General features: G+C 43.3%; 1 protein-coding gene across 1 annotated transcript; it reads left to right on the forward strand.

Moving 5' to 3' along the window:
* Positions 1 to 584: 584 nt before the first annotated feature.
* Positions 585 to 13,175, forward strand: lamb3 (laminin subunit beta 3). Its single transcript, XM_083971692.1, has 21 exons — positions 585 to 1,949; positions 6,093 to 6,207; positions 6,322 to 6,395; positions 6,765 to 6,956; positions 7,051 to 7,114; positions 7,205 to 7,395; positions 7,875 to 7,995; positions 8,106 to 8,294; positions 8,385 to 8,540; positions 8,652 to 8,845; positions 9,137 to 9,233; positions 9,353 to 9,722; positions 9,829 to 9,989; positions 10,111 to 10,322; positions 10,617 to 10,823; positions 10,908 to 11,052; positions 11,145 to 11,352; positions 11,556 to 11,697; positions 11,790 to 11,966; positions 12,161 to 12,323; positions 12,663 to 13,175. The coding sequence occupies exons 2-21, from the start codon at positions 6,099 to 6,101 to the stop codon at positions 12,800 to 12,802; spliced, it is 3,312 nt and encodes a 1,103-aa protein (XP_083827818.1). The 5' UTR covers positions 585 to 1,949; positions 6,093 to 6,098; the 3' UTR covers positions 12,803 to 13,175.
* The last annotated feature ends 709 nt before the right edge of the window (positions 13,176 to 13,884 follow it).

Genomic DNA, 13,884 nt, shown 5'->3' on the forward strand with positions numbered 1-13,884 from the left:
ATAAAATAGTTTCAAAACATAATTTTATCTGTCAGTTCCAGAAAAAGACTCATGACACAGCGATGCTAGCCGCTACATCAGTCTGGCATGGTCATGCTTTTAGCTCAATGCAAACTTCAGCATGTTTATACTGTATGTTTACAAGGACAAAGCTACACTAAACGCTAAATGCTAGCAGTACACTAGTGTTGAGCACTTTACTGGAAATCTGTTACAGCAACTAGTTACATTCCTCATAAGGCAATTGAGCTAGCAAGTTACCTACTACTGCCTCATATAAGTAATAAGTTACTGGAATTGATGGCTTTTTTTTCTCCATCAATTCTCATATTTTGAGAGTCCAGTTATGAGGGCTCATCCTCTGGGACCCAAAATTCATTTCAACCTGCAGATGGAACAAGAAACAAATAACTAAATGTAAAATATTGTCATGTTACAAGTAGATTATATAAGATCAGTTTTAGTTCATAATAATGTTTTATTACAGCTAATTTAGCCCTTCTATGGGTTTGTGTGTGTTAGTGTTGACTGTGTGTCTGGGTCTCCATGTGTGTGTGTGTTGATTCATAGAGTACAGGGTGCGGTGATGAAGGGTGTGACTCTGACACACACTGTATCATAGCGGCCAGGTGAGACAGTGTTTATAAAGCAGACAGGCAGCAGCATACACTTCAAAACAGAACACAGTAGTTGATAGAGAAACAACCACCAGGTGAGTCTCACCTGCGCATACACACACATACACACGCGCACACACACCGTTATCAGCTTTCTCTTACTCGTTTGACTGATTTTCTGGTTTTTGTCTTTTTCTCTGCTCCAGACTTTTACATAAGAGGAACACAACATGAGGATATTTTTACTTCTAGCTGGTAAGACTTTGATTTTCATCTACATTTTGACTTTTTTCTGATAGAAATCTGAGAAACACTGGTTGCTCCATATTCTATTTGCAGGAGATATTATGAAACAAGTGACTGGCTGGAATGAGAACTTTCTCCTCTGGTCATGATGGCACATGTTTAAAAGCCCTGAAAGGACTTCATCAGTCTGCTTCTGACAGGGACGTTAGGGGAAATATCCTAAATACACAGTTACTGTAACAGCTCTAGACATTGTGACTTCTCCAAATTACATCAAAAGTACCTTTTTGAGTTTTGGAGAACAGATTGAAACATGAAACTCAGCATCATCTGAAGCAATACGTAGTTTCCAGCTGGGAAAATCTAAGGATTAAACATTAGGCAAAACCTTGTTAACTAAATGGAGAGCTATTACAAGTTGAATTGTGGAAGGCACAGTAATGTTCTGGTTCAGTTTTTCTTAAAGGTTTAATGTAATGTAGTTTGGCATTTTAATCCAGCAGCAACTGTTTTTGTCTATAACTGGAATAACCAACAAATATATTTCATACTTTATTGTCACAGACAGATTAGTACAGCAGTAACTGCCACAGGATTGATCTGAAATCTATTTTTATTCAAAGCTCGATATTTTCCTTTTCTCCTGTGCTTTGTTTGAAGCGTTGATCCAAAAGAAGATATTTGTGGGTTTTAAGAGCCAAAAACCCTCTCAGTGTAGTTTTACATCTTCGCCTCAGCTTCTCTCTTGAGCTCTAGTAACAACAAGATGGTGTCAGCCAATCAGAAGAGAAGAGGTTTTGATTTGTCCAGGTACTCAAAAATGTAGAGAGTAGCTTCCCTGTTCTGGATCGTGGTTAAAGGATCAGTTTTTTCTGATGATAAATACGGTATTGAGTTTGTTGATGAAAGAGTTTCTTGTTCCTCCTCACAGCCGTAGCTGCAGTATCACAGGCCCAGGACGACTGCTCCAGGGGGGCCTGTTACCCCCCCAGCAAAGACCTGCTCCTGGGCCGGTCCCACCAGCTCCGCTCCTCCTCCACCTGCGGCCTCACAGGCTCCGAGGTCTACTGCACGCCATACCAACAGGTAGGACTGTAGTCTGAAAGGACCTTTTATTTCATCTGCATCAAAGATAGAAAGTAACCAATGGTATCAAATCTTGACTTTATCTTGACCAATGAAGAGACCCAGATGTAAATTCAACCTGATATTTGCTTTGAGAAACAGAGCAAACAGTGAAGAGATAAGATTAATCAGACTGGATCATCACCTCTGATATATCGCTGCCTGGGCCAGCTCTGTTCAGCCGGGCCACGCGTGGCTCTCGCTGTGGGGCTGAGTGCCGCAGAGGTCAGGGTGAGCAGACAGACGTGGCTGTGGCGGGTTTGGGTTTGGCTGCCTGCTGTCCACTTGTGAAACAGTCTGATGTCAGTGCCAGAGCATCGTGTTGCAACTGTACTCTTTGACCAATGTCTGCAAAGCCAGTCACCAGCCCACCGCTGCCTCAGCAAAAAAAAAACTTGATATTAAATTACCAGATTTTGAAACAATCAGTGAAAGAGTCAAATCTGTGTTGCTGCAACTTTTATTTTGGCACAAAAAAGCAGAAAAGTGTCTGTAATGTGAAATAGAAATACTTTTTCCCCTTCATCACACATTATTATGAAATCTAGAAACTAAATCAAGTGAACTAGTTTGAATTTTTAAATTAAACATCCAGTGAATGAATGTAGACTTTTTAAAAACATAATACACATTTACTATAATGGACTGGAACAGGTTTTACTGTAATACTGCCATTCATTTTATAATATTAAAGTAATATTGAAGTCGGTGAAGTAAATTATGCCTAAATCCTGTTTTTCAGTAAAAGTTTCCACATGTTGATTTTACGTTTTATGATCTGAAAAAAAAGAAAGAAAAGTTTTATTCCCAAACCAGTGAAAGTGTAGACAGTTATTATACAGTCTCCAAACACCAGTATTGCGCCTCAGGGAACAGATAGCTGTGTGAGGCGTGGACTCCACACCTCACTCACTGATTGATTTTTCTTTTTTCTTTTTTTTTTCTTTTACCTGAGCCGCACCCTGTCCAGACAGGGAGGGGCAGGAAACCTCGGCTGCATCACAGAGCTGACACATAACATGTGCTAATACTTGACTACCTGTAAAAAAAAAAAAAAAAAAACTGAAAAAAAAAAAGCCTTGTTTGGTTTTCATCATGTTGCTACAAGTATCCGAATTTTGCAACAGATAATTCACTTTATATATTATATAATAATCAAGTGACTGAAAATAATTGAATAAGATAGTGTATCTAGAATGAGTACTGGGAAATCTGGGCACTGGCTAAGTTTACACATGTGTAAAAAAAAAAAAACAGCTGTTGATTGCTGTAATGTTGACAGGTCTATTGATCATGTCCTTGAATATTTTTTATCATACTGTGACAGTAACGTTTGAAGTTTAAAGTGCCAACATCATGTCCACACAGATCTCAGTGCAGTGACCAAGGTTAACTCCCACTCATACAGGCGCATTTAAACCCCTGCCCTTAACATTACTTATGTATGGTTTTTATCAGTGGTACCTCTTTATAATGAGACTACCTTTATAAAGAATGCATATGGGTTATCATAGGTTACTAATACAATTGTTAACACTTTATGAATCAACAAGTTACAAGTTATAACAAAGTTTTCATTTGTTGATGCCAACTCACTATTTAGCCAAATCTAGTTCATACTCATTACTCCTTAATTTCATCAATCAGTTTCTGCTATAGATAACTGGTAAACGGGAAAATCTATAATGTACCAGAATAAACTTTATCATTGTCTTCGTCTGTAACACATTACAGACCCAGCAGAATCCAGCCACATACCCTCTTGATCCCTATATACATTTCTATTTAAGGTAGTTTTATGCTATATTTATAATCTAAACATGCACCTGTGCATGTAATATATGATTTTGCTGCAGGTGTCTTGTTGCACGTAGTTACAGTCAGGTAGTTAAGTTAAAGTATAACTGGAACCTCCTTTGGTGCCAATACTGTCTCTATTTTTATCATGATGTCCACTATGGACTTTACACCTGCACTCAGATCAGATCCACATTGCACTGATGAAGACTGGATGTGCCAGCTGTGCTGACCAAATGCAAACAGTGTGTGTGTGTTTGAGGTGACACCACGGTGCCAGCAGCCTCGAACCTCCACACCACATCACTTTTTACCTACATTCACTAAGTTGAGGAGAATCTTCCCATCATGCTTCACTCAGATTAGATAATATTTGTTCTGTTGCAATAAGAACATATTTACCCACAGTCAAACTTAATGCATTCAAGTTAAATTATAAAGAAATGACTGCGGTATATCAGGGGTCAGAGGGGGATTGAGGGCAGGAGTCTGTGTCTGTATCTGTGGACTTGGTGTTAATTTATCTGCTGAGTTTTATCTGACTGACGCGGCTCTGACCCTGAAGAAAGAGAAGACAGCAATAATTCAAAGATAAAGTTTCTGAAGCACATTGAGTTTATGCTTGCCGTATGAAATGTGTTATATAAATAAATTTGACTTGACTTGACTTTAAACCTCCGAGCTGCTTATGAAGAGATGCACTATAGTTGAAAGCCATGGGCCTGGATCTGGACAGACACCTGGACCTGCACCTGCACCTGGCTATAAGATTACGGGATAGATTATTATTACATAACTTCCATGCAGGAAGGGTAAACTTTGTTTATTAACACTTGTTGCAACTTTCAGGGGAAGCTGTAGCATCAGAATCATCTGATCATGATTTTATATCATTTATCATCAGTTAGAGCAAAGATGGAGGAGAAGGTAAAGCTGTAATATATATCAAAGCTTGAGATAACATGACTTTACAGGCATTGATGGGGCCCTACAGTTGTCATTGTTGTGTAATGATGTGCATGCAGAGCTAAGTCAGTGATAGAGTCTCATGCAGCTTCAGTCTGGTCTGTCTGTGCGGTTGTTTACTGTTTACTGTGATCAACTCACAGTTTGTTCCTTCATCATGTTCAACATGTTTTAGCCTCTTCCACACGTCAGACCACTCGGTACTCCATGTATTTGTGATGGAGAAGTATTGTCACTGATTAACACCCTATTCATTCACTCATTCAAGATGAATTGAGCTGATTTATCTGCATGTGATCAGACATTGTACTTTTAAATAAGACAAAGAATAAGCCACAGGATCTTTGCTGAATATGATCTTTTAAATATGTGGTAACCATGGTTGATTAAGAGAACAGTTTACACATAAATGATAATACTTTTTTCTACTGAGCTATAACTCAGCTGCAGTCGTACAGTGATGTGGTAATAAATCAAATATCAGTTGAGGACACACGTTGAGGTAAAGGCTGTGTTACAGACAAGGGAGTGTGGTGCATGAAGGTTTAAAGAAAAAGTAAGTAGAAGTAGTAAACACACTGAAGGACGTCAATGGTTGGAGCAAACAACAATCTAAGTGACTGTAAATCAGCTCTGCTGAGTGAGTGATCTGAGACACGTAGCTGGAGGAGAAAACACAGCGGAGGCCACAATGTTGTAACAAGCAGGGACCTAATCCCTGCAGACATGGCAGCCATGGTCTGCGTGTGCCAGAGTGGCAGCTGAGTCCAGGGTGGGTGGGAGGGTGGGGGCTGAAGAGTGACTCAGCTGGGGGAAAGCTGTAAGTGATGTGAGCACTGAGTTGTCCAAGAGCAAATTGCACAAACAGCACGTAGCTGTGATCCCTATGTGTGTGTGTATTTATAAGTGTGCATGCACATTTCACAGGTGCTTTCACTGTTTTAATGTCAATCAACAATCACTTGAAGATTTAGTATATGAAAATATTTTGTATTTTACAGTTAAGTGATTATAGCCGAAGTCACAGATGTATCAGATTTAAATGGGGCAGCACAAGTTCCTCCCGCAGCTTTACTGGGGCAAAGTTTGTGCCACATTATTGACCAGTCCAATCCAAGCATTGTTTGCCGTATAAGTGTAAAATGAGGACTGTGAAAGATCAGGGTTCCCGATCTGAGGCATATTGATCCTCTGCTGCCAGGGTGCGACCTGCTCAGTGACACATCTTATCTCCAGGCCAGATGTCCAGGGGTCAGATTCAGGACACGTGCAGTGACACAATTACAAAAATGGAGGAAAATCCATTCTTACTCTTTGTTTGTTTGTTTGTTTGCTTCTCAGCGGAGGATGAAGTGTTGTCCATGTGACTCCAGAAACCCAAACGGTCCTCTGGCCCACACTCTCCAGGAAGTCCTGTCTACATCCGCACCAGACCGATGGTGGCAGTCCAGGAAAGGTGAGAAGAAACAATAGTAGTGATTCTGTGAAGACCAGTTTTAAATAAATGTCTATACCTGTGAACATCTGTCAAACATCTGCTGACCTGTTGTGCCTGTGTGTTGCCCTGCAGAGGAGAGTCCAGTCACTCTGGAGCTGGACCTGAACAACCTGTATCAGCTTGACAACCTGGTGCTCACCTTCAAGGTAGGACACAGTCTGCAGCATGTTGCATCTTTAAGTGCTTCAATTAGTAAGAAGAACGTATATTATATAACATACTTTATTTGATCATTATTTATTGACCATATTTAGTAGAAACACATCACTCACTATATTTACATTATGTATGTATTCATTTAACAACCACAAGACAACAAGAAATCAATCAAAGAAGATAAACACGTGTCATTACAATATAAATAGGATAAAGGATAAAATAAATGAATGCAAAGCAAACCAAGTGTGGGTGTACCCCAGGCAACAGTGCTCACCACTGAACCGCCGAATTACAAAACCAACGGATGAACAATGTAAGCTGTTTTTCTTGTAATACTCATATGTGTTTGTTTGCAGGGCCCTCGTCCCAGTGCTTTGGTCATAGAGAGGACAGTGGACAACGGCAGGACGTGGGAGCCCGCTCTCTACCTGTCCACAGATTGCCCAAGGTCTTTTCCTGGAGTCCCCACCTCAACACCTCTGACCCTGGATCGGACCTACTGCTACACACTGCCCCCTACTGAAACAAACCCCTACCAGGACCACACAGTGAGGACAAACAGCTGTTTTGTTAGATAAACTCTAACGATTTTTTTAAGCAGCATTCTGAAGAATTAAAAATATGTCAATTTCTCTTCTCCAGATTCAGTTCAGTCCTCTGCGTCAGTACGCTTACGTCTCGGCTCCCGACAGCCAGAAGATTGAAGGTAAGTGTCTCTGTCTCTTCTGGATCAGACACTTTACACAGACCTGGTTAAATGTTTTACACTCCTGACTCACATCCGTCCCCTTCACAGATGTATCAGGGTTAACCGGCCTCAGGGTGAGGCTGACAGAGCTGGGCGATGTCCCACGTCTGCCGGGCAGAGCTCTCAGTCACTTTTATGCCCTGAAGGAGATGAGGGTGATGGGCAGCTGCTTCTGCCACGGACACGCCAACCGCTGTCTGCCAGAGACCTACGGCCATCCCCACTCCAACACCATACAGGTACACACGGCAGGTGTTTGTTGTTTCTTCCTGCCTCCTGCTTTTGTACTGACTTGGATCAACAGTGTCTCTGAGTCTAGGCTAAACTCTGTATTTTCTGCTCCAGTTGCACAACTATGATCCATATTTGTATGTATTATTATAATGATCTATTTGTGAATTCAATAAATGTGCTCTTGGTTACAAAGGGCAACGTGGCTTTACTTTGTGTGACAAGGTTTTGTGTCTATCTTCAGTTTTACCTGTTAAGACTGATGGACAGTATTTAAAGAAGCCTAAATAAATCTGAATGATTTGAATATATAAAAAAAAAATCACATCCACACACACTTCATCCAAACTTCTAACTTCATGTGTACTGATACACTATAGGGTTTCAGTGTGTGTGTGTTTGTGTGTTGGGGCAGCTCAGTGAATGGATCCAATACCAATCCAATGTTGTGTTAAAAGTCTCTTCTATTAATCATTAATCTGTGCAGGTGAACCCCCAGTGTGACTGTCAACACAACACAGCAGGTGTGAACTGTGAGCGCTGTGCTGATCTCTACAACGATCTGCCCTGGAGACCTGCAGAAGAGAGAAACACCCACACCTGCCAACGTAAGACCTCACCTGTACCCGTCTCACCACTTTTTAAACAAGTCATCAGCATTATGCATGAACACCCGCGTCTATGTAATGTCTCCTAACCTAATGTGTCCTCTCCTCAGGCTGCGAGTGCAACAACCACGCCCAACGCTGTCGCTTTGACCAGGCGGTGTACGAGGCCAGTGGGCGGAGGAGCGGCGGTGTATGTGAGGGTTGCATGCACCACACCACAGGGCCCAAGTGTGACCAGTGTGCCCCTGGATACCAGCCAAACCCCCGCAGCCGAATGGACCGTCCAGATGCCTGCATACGTAAGCAGCAGCTCATCAACTGAAATTTAAAATTATATATTTTCACTGAGGTTTGATTTGTGACGATGATTTGTGTTGTGTTGCCGTCAGGCTGTGTCTGCAGCGCCGAGGGGACAGTGAACGAGGGCCGGTGTGACGACAGCACGGGTCAGTGCCAGTGTAAGGTGAATGTTGATGGGCCCCGCTGTGACCGGTGTAAGAGAGGATACTACGGCCTGAGCGCCTCCAACCCTCTGGGCTGCACCAGTGAGTCATCTCATCTCAAAATCTATTCAAACCTTCAGTTCCTTCCATTGATAAGATTCACCCCTGTGTGAATGTGTCCAGTCTAACTCTGACGTTGCCCCTGTTCTCCAGAGTGCTCCTGCTCTCCGGACGGGTCTCTGTCAGATGTTTGTGACCCAGTGACCGGACAGTGTCCCTGCCGCGCCCACTTCCACGGCCTGACCTGTGAAGCCTGTTCAGAAGGCTACTGGAAATCACCGCTGACCGGACGCTGCCAGCCCTGTGGCTGTGACCCCACCAGGTCGTACAGCGACACCTGTAACCAGGTACGAGTCCGACCTCCTGGATGCTGCAACATTATGATCCTGAAGATGTTTGTTATCAAAGCCATTGATGTCAGTTGGTTCGTTTGTGTCTGGTTGTTGTAATGACTAGTGTTCAAGTCAAATGAGGTCAACAAACCAATGGTCTTGATAAGGTCCTTGCAGAGGTGGAATACCTGAGACAGATGTTGATTTCACCCTTAAAGATAAAGATAGAAGGATTCATAAAACAGAGTTTATATCTAATTTGTCTTTAAATGGCGTTGACACTAAATTTTGTTTCCCTCTCTCCAGGAGACAGGTCAGTGTCAGTGCAGACCAGGATTTGGAGGCCAAACCTGCACAGAGTGCCCGAAGAACACATACGGAGACCCTCTCGTAGGCTGCCGACGTGAGTCAGCCATCTTTGATTTTTCTGATGTTGATCAGAGACCTGTTTTTGGTTGTTTACCAATATACAGCTGCAGGTGGTTGTTTTTCTATGTATCTTATATTGTCATCTCTCTGCAGCTTGTCAGTGTGACACTGAGGGAACCCTCCCAGAGGTCTGTGACCAGCAGACAGGAGCCTGCTTGTGCCGGCCAGGCGTCATTGGGACTCGGTGTGACACCTGCGGTAAAGGACGCTGTGACTCTTTTCCTGCCTGCGAGACGTGTCCTTCCTGCTTCTTCAGCTTGGATGCACAGAGACAGAACATCAGCCGCGCTCTGGACAGACTCTCTCCCCGCTTCCCTTCCCCTGGTGTTCCAGATCTTGGAAAATTCGGGCCTCGCATCGTGGCCCTTGAAGCCAGTCTGAAGCAAATCCGGGACTCCATCCACCTCCCACTCAGTTCTGCCATGCAGATCGATGATGTTCTGTCCCAGTTGTCCAGGATGAGGTGAGTGTCTGCTGAGATCCACCAATTAAGATCCGATTAAGAAAGTAAACACAGCCAGAACTCATCACTGAAGTCTAACTGGACAATTCTTATTGTTGTCTCACAGGAAACAAGTGGACAATGTTAACGATGACCTTTCACCTCTGGAAAAAACTCCTGGTCTGGACTCGGAGCTGGACAAACTGAGGGATCTGATGGACAGACTCACTGTGACATACAAAGCCAAGAAGGACGCCATGGAGAACTCCATCAGCCCTGACAGTAAAGGTCAGCAGCAGACACACACACACAATGTAATAGAAGAGCGCCCTCAAGTGGTTCCCACAATAAGATAGGTAAAATTAACCCCAACAGTGACACTCATGTTAAGTTTTTCTCTTTCCATCAGGAGCATTCACCACCATCAAGAACGCCTACGACGAATCCACAGACGCGGCTAAGAAAGTCCACGACACCAAGAACACAGTGAGGGAGTCGGCCGACAACAGAGAGGAGGCCAAGGACCTTCAGAACCAGGTGCAGCCACACAACACCAGAGACCTGGACAAACTGAACCAGAACATGGCCTCCAGACCCGACCTCACACCTGTCGCCAAACAGGTAACTACCAAACCTGACCCCATCGACTTGATGCTGCGATGTTTGATCTGCAGACTTGTGCTTGAAGAAATTGCCTGTGATATAAATCTGTATCACATCCGTCCCTTGTAAACAAAAACACTTTAAAAAACTGAGATTCTTTTTATAAGTGTACATGTAAAATCTATTTCTGTCGATGTCTTGTTATTTATTCATGCATGCTGGTAAAATGTCAGTTTATCTCCTGAAGGCAGCACCAGATCAACAGTCACTGCAGAACAAATGCAAAAATTGTCTTGTTAATTTGTTTTTCAGGTATGCGGCAGTGTTCGCTCTGAGCCGTGCACCCCTCAGCAGTGTGATGGCGATGATTTGTGTCCACCGGAGGGAACCCCCACTTGTGAGAAGGGTGCAAAGTGCGTGGGTGCACTGCCTCTGGGCAAGAGGGCTGAGGCCGACTCGAAAGACGTGAAGGACCGACTGAACAGTCTCTCTGATAAGATCACACAGGCTGCAGAGAAGGTGAGTGGACACTCTGAGCTGGGTTTTTTTGTTCTGTATTATTAATGTTTACATTGTGATGATTTAACTTTAATCTCATTACAGCTCCAGAAAACACAGGACACAACCAATCAGGTGAGAGACACAGCAGAGAAACTGGCCAATAAGATGAAGAAGACCAGAGATGAGCTGGATAGTGACTTACAAGAGGCACGAGATGTCGTCAAAGACCTGAAAGATTTCCTGACAGGTACAGATTGCTCTAGTTGGCTTTGAGGGGGGAGTTCAGGTTCCCATGGTTCCAGTATCAGTGACTGATTTCTGCGTTTTCTCCATGTTCAGACCCGTCCACCAACCTGAGCGACATTCAGGAGGTGAGCGACTTGATCATGAATGCTAAGCTGCCTCTCAACCTGGCCAATCTGAAGAGGAAGCTGGATGATCTGAAGAACCTGGCGGCCAATCTCCCAGACAGCGCCTCCGTGCTGGAGGATGCCGAGCCACAGCTGGAAAAGGCCAAGGAGCTGCTGAGGGAGGCTGAGGATGCCAGGTGGGTTGTCACACTCATTCACAACCATGGTATAATCATAGCTGTTGTTCAGGCTGGCACCTTCATACATTTATTTCACACTCAAACAGCATTGTTTGAAGTATATTCAACACATTGTTACATGTGCAAAACATAATTATAACAATATAATATAAAAGTCAATAAACATCACACTGACGTTTTCTGTGGTTGCATATTCACAGGGACACCGCGCTGGGAGTAAAGGCTGATGTGGATGGGCTGCTGGAGGGCTTTAAATCTACAGAGGGCTCCCTGTCTGACCTGGAGGAGAAGCTGCAGGACAGTATGGATCTGATAGACAATTTGAACGACACCCTGACCAAGGTAGGGACCGTGGACACATCGGACAGAAAATAGCACGGTGGCTCATTTATTGTCTAGCATTACTGAGTTTTAGAGTGTTTCTCTTTACGCAGGCCAAGGACCAGCTGACCCCAGCAGAGAAAGCCCTGGATGATGTGTCAGATCTGGTGACGCCGATGAAGCCGCAGTTGGACGAGCTCAAAGAGTTGGTGAAGAATGGAAAGCAGAAGGCCCAGGAGGCCCAGGATGATGCAGACAAAGCTGAGGATGAAGCTACAGCTGCAAACGAGGTGAGAGACTTAACAGTGTTTGACTGTAGGCTACATTTACTATAGGAGGTGATTAAAATCATGAAAAAAAGCTTTGCTGAAACATGTGGGAACCGCATCAACGCCATTTGTTGAAGGCCTCTAGTGGAGAGCATGCATGTATAGCAAAGTGTTTCCTGAAATAAATGTCCTAATATGAATATGTGTTTGTTCAGGACCTGGTTTCTCTGGAGGAGCAGCTGGCTCGTCTTAAAGATCAGGCTCCACCCAGCGGGCCTGATGGAGAGGCTGGACCAGTGGGGGAGCGGATAGCAAAGTTAAAGGAGGATGCTGGAGCTCTGGGCAACACCACTAACAACATGGTGAACGCTCTGGAAGGTAAAACTGCAAAACTACTACCACAAGTCTATCACAGTGTCACACAGCCTCAAACCAAAGAGCTGCGTTAAATGTGCAATATTTTATCTTTGAAGTGTTCATCCATTGGAAGATATATTCAAGGTTTTAAGAACCAGAAATGATCTTGATGTAGTTTTACATCACCTTTCTCAGGCTTCTCTGTAGAGCTCTAGTAACAACAGATCAGTGTCAGCCAATCAGAAGAGAGGTGGCTCTGATCCCTTCTTCCGATTGGCTCACTGTTTTCTCCTGTGAGGTCATGACTGCAGTGTTGTTAGACCACGGGGTCACTCCCTGTCCCTTTATCTTTCTCTATAGGTAAGGCAGATTCCCTGCGCCAGCTTCAGGATGAGATCCTCCGGAAGTCAACAAAGCTTGACGGACTCGACACAAAGCTTCAAGACCTTTTGTCACAACTTCGAAAGAAAGCCCACGACCTGAGCACGTGCCAGGGCTGAGCAGTCTGCAACGTTTAACACTCACCGCCTCCACTGTCAGAAACAGTCTCTGAGAATGCAACAGCTCTTCTTCATAACATTGCAGCTCATCTCTTGTCAAAGAATTAAAGGAAACCGCAGTCTAGTGTTGAAGAAGACAGACGCGATATATAGATGACTGCTGTTGTTTCAACTTTGCATTAACTTAATCAGTATAAAGTCCATCCATATCAATACATGGTCAAGATATTGTGATATGAGTTCTCAATATCATTCTATTTCAATGTCACTTTTTTACACTCCGCTGTGAAGACTTTGCCACATTAGGTTTTCTAACTTTTTTGTGTTGTATCTATTGTTTGTGCATTATTTAAATAAAAGCTTTTTAATATAATTTGTTGTCTTTAAGTTCCATATTTTCTTTATCTGTGTTTTATTTAAAGGGTTGAGGCGTAAAACAATATACTTGAGGCCTTAATAACCAAAAACCAGTTCAGTCTAGTTCTACAGTTTGTGACAACAGGTCGGTGTCAGTCAATCAGAAGACAGGAGGCTGTTTTCTAAACGATCTAAGAAAAGAAAAACCCAATCCTGGGAGATCAGATGGTGGACTAAGCCCCTGCCCGCTTAGTCCAGACAGTGACTGCTTCGTTGTGACATCACAAGGTTACGGAAACGGCTGGTTTTAAGCTTCAGTTTCTGATTACAGGCTGTGTATTTCTCTGTGAACTGAGGCTTTGATAACTTCATATGAAACCTAGACCCGCTATATAGTTGGAGAACACATGGACAAGTTTCATGACAGAGCACAGCAGGCTGTAGATGCAGCTATTGTTTCAAGAAGAGAAGAAGCACAGACACTAGTCACTACACATTTATTGAGAAATTAATAGAAAAAAAACATGCGTTTGTCACTACATGAGTGAACTCAGTATCATCCATGACATCACTAGTGCTTACACCAGCTTGTGGCACTTAATAAATTCAGTTGCTGTACAAGAGCGCAGCTCATGTGCATATCGGAGGAGAAACAGCAAAGCACGAGGTCAGTGTTTCGATGCCTCCACCTCAACATGAAGTTTAATCTCATAAACAGTTGCAAA

The sequence above is a fragment of the Trachurus trachurus genome (assembly GCF_905171665.1).
Source record: "Trachurus trachurus genome assembly, chromosome: 5".
Classification (NCBI taxonomy): Eukaryota; Metazoa; Chordata; class Actinopteri; order Carangiformes; family Carangidae; genus Trachurus; species Trachurus trachurus.